At 28.6% G+C, this 16,511-nt stretch overlaps 2 protein-coding genes across 10 annotated transcripts in view; both read right to left on the bottom strand.

Annotated features, from left to right (window-relative positions):
• Positions 1–471: 471 nt before the first annotated feature.
• LOC122504860 lies at positions 472–4,832 on the bottom strand. Its single transcript, XM_043616164.1, has 5 exons — positions 4,580–4,832; positions 3,637–3,909; positions 3,380–3,409; positions 2,898–3,233; positions 472–767 (listed from the first exon to the last, which is right to left on the bottom strand). Exons 1-5 carry the CDS (start codon positions 4,652–4,654, stop codon positions 624–626), a joined length of 858 nt encoding a protein of 285 aa, XP_043472099.1. The 5' UTR covers positions 4,655–4,832; the 3' UTR covers positions 472–623.
• A 196-nt stretch (positions 4,833–5,028) lies between these two features.
• The window catches only part of LOC122504858 (CLIP-associating protein 1-A), a 34,408-nt gene continuing 22,925 nt past the window's right edge, over positions 5,029–16,511 (bottom strand). For 6 of the 9 annotated variants that reach the window (XM_043616155.1, XM_043616161.1, XM_043616156.1 and 3 more), the window contains 16 exons: positions 16,227–16,480; positions 15,973–16,157; positions 12,923–13,033; positions 12,503–12,598; positions 12,186–12,366; positions 11,784–12,018; positions 10,224–10,289; positions 8,985–9,316; positions 8,576–8,879; positions 8,297–8,475; positions 7,855–7,993; positions 7,583–7,715; positions 7,339–7,498; positions 7,009–7,222; positions 6,113–6,319; positions 5,029–5,790 (listed from right to left, as the gene is read on the bottom strand). In XM_043616155.1, the coding sequence (XP_043472090.1) occupies positions 5,587–5,790; positions 6,113–6,319; positions 7,009–7,222; positions 7,339–7,498; positions 7,583–7,715; positions 7,855–7,993; positions 8,297–8,475; positions 8,576–8,879; positions 8,985–9,316; positions 10,224–10,289; positions 11,784–12,018; positions 12,186–12,366; positions 12,503–12,598; positions 12,923–13,033; positions 15,973–16,157; positions 16,227–16,480 (3,000 nt within the window). In that variant the 3' untranslated portion in view covers positions 5,029–5,586. The remainder of the gene's footprint in view (positions 5,791–6,112; positions 6,320–7,008; positions 7,223–7,338; positions 7,499–7,582; positions 7,716–7,854; positions 7,994–8,296; positions 8,476–8,575; positions 8,880–8,984; positions 9,317–10,223; positions 10,290–11,783; positions 12,019–12,185; positions 12,367–12,502; positions 12,599–12,922; positions 13,034–15,972; positions 16,158–16,226; positions 16,481–16,511) is intronic. The other 3 variants (XM_043616159.1, XM_043616158.1, XM_043616160.1) reach the window with 3 other exon arrangements.

Raw genomic sequence — 16,511 nt, 5'->3', positions numbered from 1 at the left:
TTTCATATAGAAATGAATAAGGGGGGGAGTAATAACTGAAATATTTAACCGTTTTTCTTTTCAAACAATTAAGATAATAAATTTTCAAGGTAAAAAATAAATTCTACATTTAGTAATAAATAATTTACTGCTTCTGATAAAATTTATGCCTTTCCGAATGCATTTTTTTGCTGAACACGAATCTTGAGGTAAAGAATTTTCATCACGTCGCATTTTTCAAAAACAAGAAATTTTAAACTAAAAAAATATTTTTGAAGTCTTTTTAGATTTTGCACAACTCGACAAATCGAAAAAGTACCTAAGGCAAATGCGAATATAATCTCAAATTCTCAATATTTAGATAAGAAAATTCAGGCGCAGAACATATGACTTGAAAATGTAGTACATATGATACTTATTTAATCAATTAATGAAAAAAGTTGAAGAATTTAATGTCATAATAATAGGTATTTCTATTAATAATTATAGCGATTTTTCTTACTTTTAGATATATTGTTTTATTGACAAATTGATAGAACAAAATGTAATTTTATTAAGATTTGAGAGGAACTTATCAAATTAATAGTAATTCTGTACTATTTTTTTCTTTTCTTGAAATTCCTCCTTATTAGGCATTTTTCTCATTATGTTTTAGAGAATTTCTTCATAAAAAGACACAATGTAGATAGAGCAAGTATAACTCCAGCAATTATTGGCATTGGAAAAGAAATTGGTTCATTAACTGGCATAGTCTTATATCTTACTGTAAGATTCGCTTCTAGATTTTTCTATAATGTTAATATAAATATTGCATTAGAGTCATAAATATTTTGAAATTGTACATAAATCTCCACCAATTTGCCGATTATTTCTAAATACAATAACGGTCGTTAAAAATACCAGAGGGAGTTTTAAAGTCAAGATGGACAAAGCACAATAGAAACGTAACCGGAATCGCAATCGGAAAGCTTCCGACCAGCTTCCGACTACGATTCCGATTCCGGTTACATCCCTGCTGGAAGTAAATAGATAGAAACCTTTTCTCTTTTAATCCCTTTCTATTGCTAATATAGAAAGAGATATGAATATTGTATAACTTTTAATCTCTTACCTATACTTCTTTATGCCTTTCTATTCCTACCTTTATCAACTTGTTCGCTATTTCTTTTAATCACCTTTTTTGAATAACTTTTAATAGCCTTTTTAAACCCTTCTATCTCTTTTTATATACAATCTTATTGCAACTTTTTGTTATCCCTTTCAATCACCTTTTCTCTATTACTTTTAAAATCCTGTCTATTTCCTTGTATCTCTTTCAATGTTAGACCTTATAGACACTATTCTTTATACCTATTAAGGCCAACGCAGAATAGATCTGTAACCGGAACCGCAATCGTAACCGTAAGCGTAAGAATGAGTTAAAGAAGAATAGGTATATTGTTTATCCTTCTCTAACTCATTCTTACGCTTACGGTTACGATTGCGGTTCCGGTTACAGATCTATTCTGCGTTGGCCTTTAATAACCTATTCTCAATACCTTTTAATAACCTGTCTATAAACTTCTATCTCTTTTTATGACAGAAGTTCTTGATAATCTTCTTTGTCCACATTTATAACCTTTTCTTAATAACTATTGATATCATATTTATACCCTTCCATCGCTTTTTATGTAGGACCTTATTAACACTTATTTATTCCCATTATTAAGATAGAAATGCGAGACTGCAAAACTTTAAACTTTTTCTATTCCTTTTTATCATTCTTCTTTTCCGAATGGTATTCTTTTTATCTTTTTTCAATCCCATATTTAGAAGAGATATATAGGGATAGACAAGAATATGGGGATTTGAGGAGATATAATAAAATTATCTCTTTTAATCTACTATAGTATATCCCTTTCTATATACATACTGATAAAGATATACGCGCATGCGTCGATTTTCCCAGCTGTTATGTGTCATGGCGTCGAGTCAGTAGATCCGTAGATCAGAAAGCGTGTGTTATGCACTGTGCGATTTTACGTTTTTGTTTGAGTTTAACTTTCATATTTTTGTAGTTTATTGTAAATATATTTAACCAATAAATGCTTATCAGTAATAGACAACCAAAATTAGTTTTAAACTCACACAGCACCGAAACTTTTCTAAAAATATATTAAAGATTTACTTGCAAATTTTTTATAGTTAATAGTAATGAATTAGAACAACACGATTAAGAAACTCAATTAACAACAATAGAGAAAGTTTTTAATTAAAATAAATCAATTTCTTCTATAAGGGATATCTCTGTTTTTACTTTCCTGTGGATTAGAAAGGATGTGAAAATGGATAGAGAAAGATAGCAATGTGTGAATAGAAAGAGATAGAAAAGTTCTATCTTCTTTAATTCACCACTTTGCATCCCCAATTTTTTATCTCTTTTTATATATTTTTTTCTATATATTTCTATATCTGAAACTGTATATAAAGAGATTAGAAGGGATAAAAAGATATATAAATATAAGGTTATAGAAAGAGATAAAAAATTTGTATCTCTTTTAAGTATCCATTTTGCATCTCCAAACTATTATACCTTTTAATCTTTTTTTATCCCCTTTTTTTAATCTCTTTGTATCTCTTTACTTCCAGCAGGGATTCCTATTCTACTTTGACAGAATAATAAAAGTATATTATTTGTCTCAGACCCTACTAAATTATTTATTTATTTTAAATAACAATTTTACTTGAAACAAATAAAATGTATAGTAGGCTGTCTGAGTCAAAATTTTTTGATGTATTATACAATTTGAAAAAAACTTACATATTAGAATATTTATTTTTTATGGAGGGGAGAGATATTTATTTTTATTAATTTTTTTAACATGATTGCTTAAAGGAATGTAAAATCTTGTAAAATAAGTTTATACAATTTTTCTTACCAATTCGGTTTCAAATTTTGTCATTTTATTTTCATAATCTTCTGTAAATTCATCATCTTCTTCAGGAGCACTTGTTCCATCTATATCATTGTTTAGGTGCAATAAGAAACCGAAACTTGATTTTAAATTTTCAATGTTTACGGTAGTGTTACTACTAATGTCAGTAAGAATATACATCTTTTCGAGTTCTTTAACATTGTCATAGTAGGTCTGTTCATTTCCTTTATTGTTTGGAAAATTAACCTTATAAAGGAGTACAAGATTTTCTTTAACAAGATATAAATATTGCAGTAAGGTTTGATAAATGAAGTCATTAAACTCTGCCAACTTCATTTCCTGTAATTTTAATATTGCAATTTCAAATAGGCTGTAGTGATTGATAATAAGCGCTTTTTTCAATTTTTGAATCAGTTAATATAAAAATAATGATTTAAAATTAATTTTATTACTCGAATATGCAATATGTTTTGTGTTACACTTACACGAACGTATTTGTTGCAGTCCATTTTCACCTAGAACGGATGTCAAAATATTTTTAAGAGTAAAATTCAACTTGAAATAGTTGGAAGAAAATTTCATAACAATTTTTGAATATTATCGAAAAAGTAAGGTTTCGAATAAATATAAAATAAAACAGAATTTTATTATACCGCAAAAAACAAATTAAAAGAAAAGTCTTATTAATACTTGAAATTATTTTTTTAAGTGGGATTTTTATATTATTTTTGCATAAACTAACCAAAATGTTTGATTCATCCAGAGTAATTTTTTTAACAGTTTTCGCACATTGGGTTTTTTGAGGGTCAGTTACAAATTTCTCTAATTCCTTCATTGATTCTGAAGCATCATTGTCTGATAGTAAATCTTTATTTATCTTTGTCTTTGTATTACTTTTTGCATCGTCAAAGTGTTTAATATTCAGATCATCAGTTTCACAATTTTTAATCAGAAAAAAATTTCGATAAAAAGTAGATTCGAACTTTTCGAGAATATTTTCAAGCTCAGATTTCGTCTGTAAGAGAATATATTTAACAGTACATTATGCACCAAGTGCGGAAAAGCTACGTTCTGCATGAGGTGCACACGGGGTTTTGACTCAGTTTTGAGTAACATCCGTTTGGCGGGAACGTCATTTTTTTGCAATTTTTATCCCAACATTACTCGGTAACCTTTCGGCAACATTATCATGCATATTGCAGTAATGTTACTTAACTTGGCAACGTTGCATCAATATTACCGTGCAATGATGCCGCAATGTTCCACAATAAGCTTGAAAATAAAAATTTTCAAGTATTTTTTTATTAATTTTTCATCAAACAAACAATTAATTATTAATTATTTTGCAAGCTTACTCTGAAACTTTGCAGCAACATTACAGAGAACAAATTTTAAGAAAATAATTAATTTCTTTTTAAAGAATTTTATTAAAATATTTAAATAATTGATTTCTTTCAAAAAAATTCTTTTAATTTATTTCACATAATTAAATTACTGTGAAAATTTTATTATTCATATTATTTGAATTTTATTAAATTTTTTATAAACTTTATAAATAATTGAATCAAAATTCAAAATAGGAGCTAATCGCAAAAAAGTAGCAAATAGTAGGTTTTAGGAGATGAGTGCGAAGTCTGTAGGTCATCATAATTGGAAATATTAGAATCTTATTTTAACAAGATTACCTTTTCAGCCTGAATGGACCCTTGTATAAGAAAACAACTAACAATCAAAATTAGAATGCGCCGAGAAGTATTCATTTTTACTTTTTCAATTTAAAGCAAGTTTCAACACTTTTCACTTTATAAAAAAGAAAACTGAATATTCTTTTTCTATATACACCTGTTTATCATTTCTTTTCTTATTGAAAAAAAATATTTATTTCTTCCGCCAGTCGTGTTTGTTGATAAATTATATTGGTTGAACAAAAATTTATATCAAATTTGGTATAGTAAATGTTAAATTTTTATAAAAGTTGTTGATTTCTGATGTAACTATAACTAAAGAAGGAAAAAAATTCATTTCATATTTCCATAAACCCATTTAAAAAAAGTCACGTTCTACATAACATAATTTCCCTTTCCAAGAATGAAACAGTGAAGAAAGAGAAATAAAAGAAAATACTATCACCAAATGAAAGAATCCTCTTGCACTTTATTAGTAATAGAATAACAATAGATACATTAATATAATTATAATAATAATAATAATAATAATATAGTAGCACGATGTACGTATTAAACTTTGTTTAAATAATTAGCATTTGAAAAGGCTCTCTACGTTTCTCGTTGGACAATAATAATATTAATGATAATAAAAATAATATTAATTTTAATTATTCCTAATTAATATTAATAATTATAGTAATAATAATTAATTCATTTTAACGACACAAGGTAACAAAAAAGAGGAATTGAAAAATGGATGTCGTGTTTCATATTATTTTGTCCTGATTTTCTTTTTGTTTTCTTTTTTCTTTTTTCTTTTCTGCTGGATAATACGTATAAAAATGAAGAGAAAAAATAATAAGAAAAATATATATACACGTCAACTTGATTTTATCTCACTCTCTCTTTCTCTCTCTTTCTCTCTGTTTTTCTTTTTTATTAATTATATATTATTTAAAAAAACGTGAACAGCGCGCAAATTTCTTGAGGATAGCGATCCTGAGCGACGCAGCATTCGACACTAGTTAATTTTTACTGCTACTCCGTGGACTTGCGGGTTGACTATTTGCTTGCTGTGCACGTTGAATGTAAATAGTCAACAGTTTTAGTTTGCTCCCGTAAAGTGAGCTTAAATGTGGTTTCAACTTGTCCTCGCCGACGGCCTCGTGTATCGCCACCATGCAGAACACGGCGCTCTTTCGCACTTTGCTCTCTCGATGGTCGTAAGCCTGCGATTCAAAGCATCAAAACAATCAAAACTCCAGTTATTCTCCTTTTTGTCAATTTACTAATGGATTTACTTTTAATTTTCATAAATTTAAGTATACTTTCAAGCAGTTCACAGAGCTCGAACTAGTTCAAGTATTTCAAAATACGGACTTTGCTGACCAAAAATAATTAAAAATTACGGACCAATTATTATTAACAAAAATATAACCAGTCCGAGTCAAAGAAGAGAACGAATTCTTTCGAAAAATTTCTTTATAATTTATTGAATGGAATCGAATTTGTTAATTATTGTATTGAAAATATATATTATTTTGAAAATACCTGAATTAGACTGGGCATGACTTGATCGAGAAAAGGTTCGATGACTTGTCGTCCATGATGTTCGACAACCTTTTGAAGCATCTTAATCGCTCCCATATTTCTCGGATATTCCTCGGTGGTTATAATTGACGACGTTAAGTTAATTATCCTGTCGGCTGGCAAAATTGTCGCTATCGTTGCCGCACATTTTTCCGCTATTCGAAGAATCTATGAGATGAAGAGACAAAAATTTTCATTAAAATTTCAATAAAAAATACAAACAAACTAATATTTCTACAAAATGTACAATTATTTACAATTATTTACAAATAATCAGAGAGATCAATTTCAATTTAACATTTAACAAAATTATTCTTATTATTTATTTATTTTTATTATTTTACAGTTCACCAAAGAAAGGAAAGAATTTATATTACTAATAAAAAATAAAAAGAATTAAAATTATTACATTATTTTTCCTTCTCAACTACAAATAAAAATTCACTAATTTAATGCACTGAACAAAAATAAAGTAAAGTGCAAATCCGTGCAAAGTGTTGAGAGAAATAATTTTGTTATAAATTTGAAAAAGGAAAAAAAGAAAATAAAATATAGCTATTTTATGTATTTACAATAGAAAATGAGAAATAAGGGAATTACAAAGAAAACAGATCATGCAAAAAAGGGAAAAATGAAAAAAAAGAATTAGTAATCAGTTAATTATTCATTGTAATAGTTGTATTAACTATATTACTAATAATAGTCAATTAATTACTTAAAAAAATAAACAATTAAAGAAACAGAAGAAAGAGCCCAGGAGAAAATTTACAAATTTTCCGTTGATCGCTTTCTTTTTGCTTTCTTTCTTTTTTTTCCTTGGAGCCTTGGACAACAAAACCATGCAAAAAACCAAATACCTCTATTCTATTTACTGTCAATTTATAAGCCTCCTCATTTGGCTCGTCGAATTTGTGGGCATTTATCACTTTCAGTACAAGAAGATCCGCGTAGCTCGTGAAAATCTCGACGAGTTCCATGCACTTGACCATTTCCGTCAGGGTCTTTAATATTTCCAGTACGAATTTCACCTGTTCACTGCTTAAATTCTCCAGAAGGCATTTTAATAATTTCCTGAAACATGCAACAAATATTATATTTTTCAAGTACTTGAAACTATCAACAGAATGAATGAAAGAATATGAAGATTAATATAGTTAATTAATTCAAGTAAAGAGCGAGAAACTAACTTGAAGTTTTGCTTAACGTAGGAAATATCACCGTCATGAAGATACAGTTGAAACTCCTGGAGAGTTGTTATTTTCTCCTGTTCCTCGGTTTCCGGTGCCTGCAATGACTTTATTACATTATCAACTACATCGGGACCACGCAACGAATCCGGTGACGAACCTACACGCAAAATAATTTATTTTTACCAACACTTAATATTTTAAATTCACGACCAATAATACTTTTTTCTCTAATGCTAAATACCGTGTGTTTTAAAGCCATTGTTCTCCTGTGGAATCAAAACATCCGCCTCTGATCCGTCGTTCGTTCCATTGACAGTGGAATTTGTCACGGCTTTACCTCTCTGAGTTGGCGAAGAAACGGACGACGATCGGCCCTTAAAACATGGGTTTCAACAGTTGTAAAAATAGCAAACAAAATTAATAACAGAAAAAATATTTTACAAAACAAAAACTTGACTACTTTTAAAAGTTTTCAAGCTAAATTAAATTAAATAAGAATATGAAATCAATTACCGAATTCGTCAAGGTGAGCGACTCGATTCTCTCCTCCACATCCGCCATGTTACTTATTCCACTGTCTTTACTCGTCGTCGCTCTTTCCAATCTTTCGAAACCATAATTCTGAATTTCCGCCGTTGTCCTCCTTAAAGATCTAGTGCAACAAAATTATTAGATATTCATTTTTTCTATTTATTTATTGATACTGAACATCAAATTGAATAATGAAAAATAAGAAACAATTTTAACGGGATGCTTTTACTTATTCAATTTCAGACTTCACACTCAATAATCAAATTTCGAAAAGTAGCAAAAAGTAGTTATAAAACTGAAAAAATAGTAAAAAGTAGCTTTTAGTGTCAGAAATGTAAAAAAAGTATCCAAATAGTAGGTTATAGTAGATGAGTGCGAAGCCTGCAATTAATCAATTTCCATCGTTTAATGAAGAAAAACGTACTTGTAAACTTCTTCTGGGTTTAAGTGATCGTCGCCTGAATCGACCTCGCTTTTCACATCTGCTTTCAATCTTCTCGCGGGCGAATGAGGAACGCGAGGTGGAGGAGTGCTCGGCGATGACGGATGACTCGTTCCCGTAGATCTTCTCAAGTGATTTTGCACCAGTGGCAACGCAGCTTCCTAAAAGCGTCAAGGAAAAAACAATTCATTTCTTAGTTCTTAGTTTATTAATTAACACTTTAATGTTAATGTTAATTTTTAGTTAAATAATAAAACTCACCTGGTAGTATTTTGGTAATTCCGAGAGGATCAGGGTAACTTGCGCGGGATTCAAATTATACAAGGCAATCACAGTGCACTGAGCGTGCCTCCTCACGTCTTGACTTTTGCTGTCATTCGTCCAGTCGATGAGTCGCGCCAAGGCCGAACCCGCTGTACTCGTCAGCGCCGACGGCACCGATGTTTCCGTGATCTGGGTGAGGAACGTCAATGTCGCCACTTTTACTCGCGAATTCGGCGTTTGCGTCGGATCCGTTATGAAACGCATCACAGCCGGCAACAGTTGCTCTCCAGTGAACGACTCCCTGCAAAAACATCAATTTACCAAAACAAACATTAGAAATATACATTAAAATATTAAAAGGTTTCTTGTTGTGTTGTTGATTAACGAAAGAAAAATGAATATTTACCGAACGATATCGAGAGTCTTGTGAATTTTGGCGTGCACCGAGCCGAGGAGGTCGGTGCCCAATTTATTGAGAAGTCGAGCGCAAAGAACGTAGAGCCAGTCGCCCAAGTCCTCTTTATGCGTGACAATTAATTCATTGAGTGTATCCAAAAATAGGCTAAATACTTTTGTGTGCGAGTCCATAAACATTTTTGAAAAAATGTCAGTTATTTTCCTCAATTCCGAGCCCGACAATGTTTGGCCATTGGAGAGAAAATGCTGAAGACCAACGAGACCCTCCTTCCTGTCACTCCAATGCTTTCGGCTGCAGTTCTCTATTATTTCCTTAATATCCTGTAGTTTCCCATAAACAAACAAACAAACAAGCAAACAGAAAATTTCATTAATAATTATTTTAATCTCGATTATTATTATTATATAATTATTTTGCCAAGTATAATAAATATTTCTGAAAGCGGAAAGTATCTATTATGTAAGAGAAAAAAATTAATATCTCAACTAGTAAAATAATTAGTTAAATATATTAATTAATAAAAATTTTATTTCCAATAAAACCTTTTTCTGCCCCAATTCATAAATTATTTCTAGCATTTTATTTTTTACCAATTTATACCGATAATAATTGTAAATATTTTTCAAATAAAGTATTCAAGGCTAAGAATGCAGTTTTATGAATAAGAAGCAAGAAGTAAATAAAAAAAAAAAAAAATTGTATACCCAAAGAGAAAAAATAAAATAAAATCGAAAATATTCAAATGTTGAAAAAAAACGTAAAAATGAAAAAAACAGAAAAAACAGAACTTAAAATATACAAAAAGTTAAAGAAAACAAAAAAGAAGAATTACGGGAAAAAATACAAAAAAGTAAATAAACCATTTTTAGAAATGAAACACAAAACAGATGACTAGAAAATATTGTAAAGAATTCAAAATATTAAAATGTGTGAATCAGACAAAATTTATTTCATATGGAAACTAAATGAGAGAAAAAATGAAAAAAAATGAGTTAAAAAGCAAATAAAAGAGTTTGGGAAAATTTGTAAAGAAATAAAAAGAATAATAAAGAGTGAGAGTTAAAAACCAAAGAAAGAAACTGGGAAAAACAAACCAATAAAACAAAATCGCAAATAAATTAGAGAGTAAAAGAGCAAAAACCGAGACTGGGAGGATTTGCGTAATAGTAAAAAATAGCGAAAGAAAATGCATTTAAAAAAGCAAGTCAAAAATTGAATTTGACCAACCTTCGGGACTGATTGATCCCATAAATCTCGATAGAGTCTCTGTTGCGAGCCGCTCCACGAGAAAGACTATCGGGTGGCCAAGATCACAACACATGGATCATCCAAGAAAATAATTCAGAAAAAATAAATAAAAAAATCAAAATCAAAATTTAAACATGCATCAGTGCCAATTTTTTCTCTTTTTAATCTATGATGAATGATAATATATAATCAAAATTATGAATAATTAATTAATTAATTAATTAAATTAAAACACAAGTGTATATTATTACTTTAATTCATTAAACACAATGGAATTAGAACCAAAACAAATGAAAAAAAGACGACAAAAAAAACCACAACATACAGTACATGAACTAAAAAACTGCATTTCAAAAAAGTAGGTATAACATTCTGAATTTTTAGTTTCACAAAAACAATTAAGGTACTCCTCTCTCTATTTAAAAAAAAGCATTATGAAGGAAATAAACTTTTCAAACTTTTTGGCAAATATGTAAATTAATCTATAACAGACTTCGCACTCGATAATTATTTTTAAAAAAGTAGCAAAAAGTAGCTTTCAAACTAAAAAAGTAGTAAAAATGTAGCTATCGAAAAATTAAACTTGACCAAAAAAACTCGTTTTAGACACTTCACAAAACTGTCAAAAATTGCACTCCATATTTTTTATTTTCCCGACTTTTTACTAATTTTCATCGAAAATATTTACTCCTTCTCATCCTACTGCTAATAAATTTAATTCCTGCAACGAATTTTATTATTCATCAAAGAACTTCAATATTTAGAAAAATAATTTAATTCTTGCGAACAATTTTGGAAATTTTTTTAAATAATTCATTTTTTTCGACTAATTTTATGTAAATTCTAATTTCAATAATTCAATTCTTGAGAAATTTTGTTTTATTCATAAAAAGAATTGAATTCTGACAAAGATTTTTTTAAACAAATTTTTTAAATAATTGAATTCTCTTTGGAAATTTTATGAAATTGAATTTTATTAAAATGCCTCAAAATAATTGAATTTTCGGGAATAATTTTGTTATTTATCTTTAATAATTGAATTCTTGGAAAGAATTTTATTTAAATTTAAAAGAATAATTTAATTATTTAAAAAAAATTTATTAAAATTCTATTTAAAATAATTGAATTTCTGAAAAGAATTTTATTATTTATGGAAATAATTGAAATTTGGATGAATTTTATCATTTTTTTTTAAATACCTATGTAATTAAATTCTTTTGCAAAATTTGATGAAAATACTTGAATTTTGAATATTTTTTGAAAATAATTGAATCGTTTTAGAGAATTTGATTATAATTTTAGAGAATAGTTTTTTGATTTCTGGTATTAGCGAATTTAATTAAAGTAGTGGAAATTCTCGAAAAAAACAGAAATAGTAGCTTTTAGTGGCTGAAATCTAAAAAAATTACCCAAATAGTAGCAAATTGTAAAAAAAGTAGTAAATAGTGGTTTTAGTAGATGAGTGCGAAGCCTACTTATTTAATAATTATTGAATTTAATAAATACCGCGAATAAAAATAGATTTAAACAAAAACTTACGTCACTAGGTCGTCGTGAACTGTCCAAACTGTACTCCGAGCAGATACTGCTCGTCTCGCTGTCGTCGCTGTGATCGCCTTTTCCTTTTGGTGTTCTATTGTAATTATCTATACTATTAAATGTTAAAGCGTCGGCCAATGCTGACTCGGCTTCTCTCGATTGTTGTAACATTTTTTGCGCCATAACTGGCCTCGAGGGTGGCCTGTCCGTCGGCGACGTGTGTAAATTTCTCCCTCTGCAGAAAGAAGAAAACAAAATCCTCTTATTTTTATTTCAATTTTCAAAAATTTCTAATTTTTAGATTAAATTTAAGAAAGAAAACAGTAGAGCGAATTTAAATTATTAAAAGGAAAAAGGTTTTAAAGTTAGATTGAAATTTTGAATTAGTTATTAAAAATGTACCTTAGTTTTGAGCCGAAATTCCTCTCAATTCCAAAACGCTGTGGACTAGGTTCACGACTGTTTCCCGTACTCCCAACGCCCTGACTCGACAGTTTCCTAGGACGTGGAACGAGAGATTCACCTTCACGATTGTACGTCGCGTAACTGAGTCTCGACGAAGGCGAACCTGATCTGCTGCTCGCTGCAAAGTATTCAAAATGTTGAAAAACCAAAAATTTACTCAACTTCTAAATTATTAGAATTGGAAAGTCCGAATTCTTTTTGTCCACGTGAAGAAATTGAATATTAAAGAATATTAATAAAAAATTCTCTCTTACGTTGTGACTGCGAAACGCCAGCAACTCTTGTCCTCGTCCTCGCCACTCTCTCCGGACTCGCGACAACTCCATAATCAGGCGATTTACTTTGTCGCGCTAAATTAGAAAAACAAATTTTTTTAATAATTACAAAAACTGTGATTACAATAACTGTGAGTGCAAAAGAAAAAAAAAGAAAAAATTTAACAAACCTCTCGGTATTCCAGGATCATTATGATCTGAGAGCCGCAAGAAAAAAAAATCTATCATAGTTTCTCATCTACGTTCCGTCGATAAAGTAAGATTAAAATTTTGAAAAAAAAGCTCTGACATTTATTCAATTGAATGAAAAACTTATTAAAAATATAAATAGAGAAAAGATGAAATGAAGAACAAAAATAAGAGTAGGAATATAAAAAGAAATAAAATGTTTTCACTTACGTAATGTGGCTTTTTGTCGATTAATGCTCGCATAGAGCATTCTGGCTTTTGCCCTCTGAGCAGCTTGATGATCAATAGCACTCGTTGACCGTCCGACTGGTGTAATTCGGCCTTTGTGAAAATAAAAAACAATTCTTTATTAGAAATTTTAATTAGAAGAAGAAAAAAATGTGCGATAGAGAAAAAAGTGCTGATATTACATTATTATTTTTCAATAATTAATTCCCTTTATTCTTTAGTGTTTAATGTCTCGCAGGCAAACCGAAACTACAAAGGACTGGAGAGATTAAATGTTTTGTCTTTACAAGTGCGATTTGGTTTTTTGCTTATTAATTAACTGTTGTGCTTCTCTCAAATATTTACAGAAATAAAAAAAAATTTCTACATACTTATTCAATTTCATTTATTGAATTTAAAGGATTATCAATTTTTGTAAACACATTTTCTTTCAAAATTGAAAACAGTTTTTAATATGAAAAATAATTATAGGAAAGGAATTAACTTAATTCAATTAAAAATAATGTTTGAAAAACTATTTAGTAAAAAGTAAAATACAAAAAATAAATTAAAAAACAGTGTAAATACAACAAAATTTCAAAATTAACATATTTTAAAAACATTTACATTAGTTTGTGGGATAAAATAAAAAAAATTAAATTAGTAGAAATTATGAAAGCTTTCGGAATTTTTTAATTAGTAATTAACCAATTAGTTCAGTTAATAATCCCTCATTAATAAAACAAATTTACTAAAATACTTTTGTAACTTTTTCTATCACCACCGAATCGTAAAAATAAACAGTCAATCCACTACTATTAACAAAACGATTAAATGAATTTATTTTCTATCTTTCATTAATTAATTAATTTCCACCAATTTATTATTAGGGAGGAAATCTATTGTTTTATTAGGAAAATTCACTTCTGTTTGGAAATTAAAAATATATTTTAGTTTTTCGTTGAAATGAAATGTTTAGTTTGAGAGATGCCTAAAAGGTAATATGTAACAAAACAAGCGAGATAAACTTGAAATGGAGAAAATTACAGTAATTGTCAGTGGGTCTTTGCAGAATCGGAATCCCAGATTGACGATATGATCGTGGTAAGGACGGAGTTCGTCTCAGTGGGCCATGAGGTTGGCCCTGAGTATGATGCAAGTTCTCAGTGCTACCTTCGCACGTGAAATGCAAGGCAGAATCGCAAAGCAGCATGTAAGAAAAAAAATTCACAAAAAAAACAAAAAAAATAGGACAGACCAAAAAAGTAGCCAAAATTAGTTATTTATTTATTTCTTCCTAAATTTTTAATGCAAGAACACCATTTTTTCTTAATGAAAATTACTTTTTTTCAATTTTAATAATGCAATGAAAAATATTTAAAAAACCAAATAACAATTTTTAATTCTTTTCCTTTTTCTTTTTCTTTTTCTTTACTTTATTATAAAAGCAATAGAAAAAAAGAAAAAAAGAAAAAAGGAATACAGAAAGAAGAAAAAATAATATTCAGCAAAGGTGCAAAATAATAGATAAAGAAGAACAGAATAAAAGTTTTCTAATTAAGAAAAAAATGAAATTTTTATCGGTTTTCTTCTGTAAAAAGGGTTAAAAAGGAGGGAGAATATAATTCAAAATATAGAAAAAAATTTAAGAGCGGTAAAAAAAACTTATTGAAAGATAGTCGTTTTTGAAGTTATGGGAATGCTTAATTCTTATTTGCATTTTATTATTTTCTTGTAAACTAGTAAAATTAATTTATTAATTCATAATCATCGAAATTATTATTATTTTTATTAATTTGATTAATCAGGGCTGCCACAAAAATTAAATTTTGTTTTTCTCTGACTTTTTCCTGACTAATTTTGACTTTTTCCCTGACCCTGAAGAATATTTTTATTCATTCCAAAAATTATTAGATACTTAAAAAAATGTACTATTACATTATTGACGAAATTTTAATTGTAAAATTAATCGAAAACATCAATAACTTCTTTTTTTTTTAAATATTTAATCATTATTATTTTTCCACGGGAACTAAGATTTTCAAATTCCAAACCTTCTGAAATTCAATAAATTAAGAGAATATTATTATAAACCATGAAGAAATTTAAGTTGGCAGAGTGATAAAATCATTATTATTGTAACTGTAAATTCCAATTTTCCAAGATTTTAATTTCAACTCTTTTCAAAATTCAATTATTTCTAAAAATGCATGCTATAATGCTTTTAATATTCAATTATTATCTAGAAAATTTTAACTGAAATTCATTTTTTAATCAATTTTTATTAGAAAATTCTACTGGAATTCAATTATTTAAATACAAAAATAAATAATTGAATATTTCTTAAAATTGAATTTTTATGGAGAATTTTATTAAAATTTTTAAAAATAATTGAATTCTTTCGGCGAATTTAAAAAAATTTTTGAGAATCAGTACAATTTTTTTTTTTTAAATTACTGTCTGAAATAGAAAGAATTGAAGGTTTTGTATTAGAATTCTTGGCAATTTTATAGTTTATGAGACAAACAATAAAGACACAAAAATTGAGAATTTTCTTATAAATTCTAAAAACTAACATTTTTTCCAGTATTTTTAATAAAAATCCCCGACTTTTCCCTGACCTGTGGCAACCCTGAAATTATTAATTTTATTAATGCATAATTTAATTTAATTAATAAAATATAGTTCCATCATACCCATTGATATAAAAATTATTGATGTAATTTAAAAATGTAATTCTCAGAAAATACATAGTCAATTGAAAATATTAAAATCGCACCAATTTTTCGGTCATGGCGATTTATAATTATGGACATGCGCAAAAGCGTAGATATTTTTTGAATGAAATATGAATTTTGCGCAGTTGTAAAGAGATGGTAAATGGAAAAGAAAATTAATGGATAATAAAAAAATTTACTACAACTATAAAGTCCAACTAATTGTTAAATTCTAATAACTTCGAAAATGACTATTTTTGCGTGCATGTTTGAATTTGAATTCGAATTTGAATTTGAATGATTTTATAAGTAATTAATGAAATGAAAGAAACAAACCTGCGGCGCTCAAAGCGGGCCTCGAGGCTCGTGGACTGACGCTCGTCGTTCTCGCCACTGCGTTCAAACTGTTTATACTGCCACTGTTACTCAACGACATCAATGATCTTTTGTACGTGGCATCCAGACTGTTTAACAAAACCTCCGCCTGCTCGGGAAATAGATCCTTAAACGCCCAGTAGGAACTGTGGAAAAACGAGAGGAGATAAATAAATAAATAAATAAAGTTTCATTAATAAAATGAAAAAACATACCTTCGAGCGAAACAACGAGCTTCTGGATCTGAATCGGCAATTCCTTTTTTGATTGAGTCCTGAAGAATATTCACGTGCCTCATCAACAGTTGTTGGGGCCATGATTTCAGTATAAGATTCAAATATTCACACGACGCGCGACGAATTTCTTTGCTCTTGTGATTCACACACGTCGTGATAATTGGAATTAAACGGCTGCCGTGTGTATGTTGGAGAATGAATCGGACCGCGACTGCACCCGCCGAGGCTACAACCTGGAAAATTGTTTATCGACATTACACATTT

This window comes from Leptopilina heterotoma, unplaced genomic scaffold (assembly GCF_015476425.1).
Source record: "Leptopilina heterotoma isolate Lh14 unplaced genomic scaffold, ASM1547642v1 Lhet_325, whole genome shotgun sequence".
Lineage (NCBI taxonomy): Eukaryota > Metazoa > Arthropoda > Insecta > Hymenoptera > Figitidae > Leptopilina > Leptopilina heterotoma.
This window is presented reverse-complemented; position numbering and strand designations above follow the sequence as displayed.

What these genes read in the sequence shown, in the direction of transcription:
- LOC122504860 (XM_043616164.1), bottom strand. Translation starts at nt 4,654, where the DNA reads ATGAATACTTCTCGGCGCATTCTAATTTTGATTGTTAGTTGTTTTCTT. An exon ending in GGTCCATTCAGGCTGAAAAG is followed by an intron (nt 3,910 to 4,579) that starts GTAATCTTGTTA and finishes ATTCTCTTACAG; the next exon opens with ACGAAATCTGAGCTTGAAAA. An exon ending in TGGATGAATCAAACATTTTG is followed by an intron (nt 3,410 to 3,636) that starts GTTAGTTTATGC and finishes CATCCGTTCTAG; the next exon opens with GTGAAAATGGACTGCAACAA.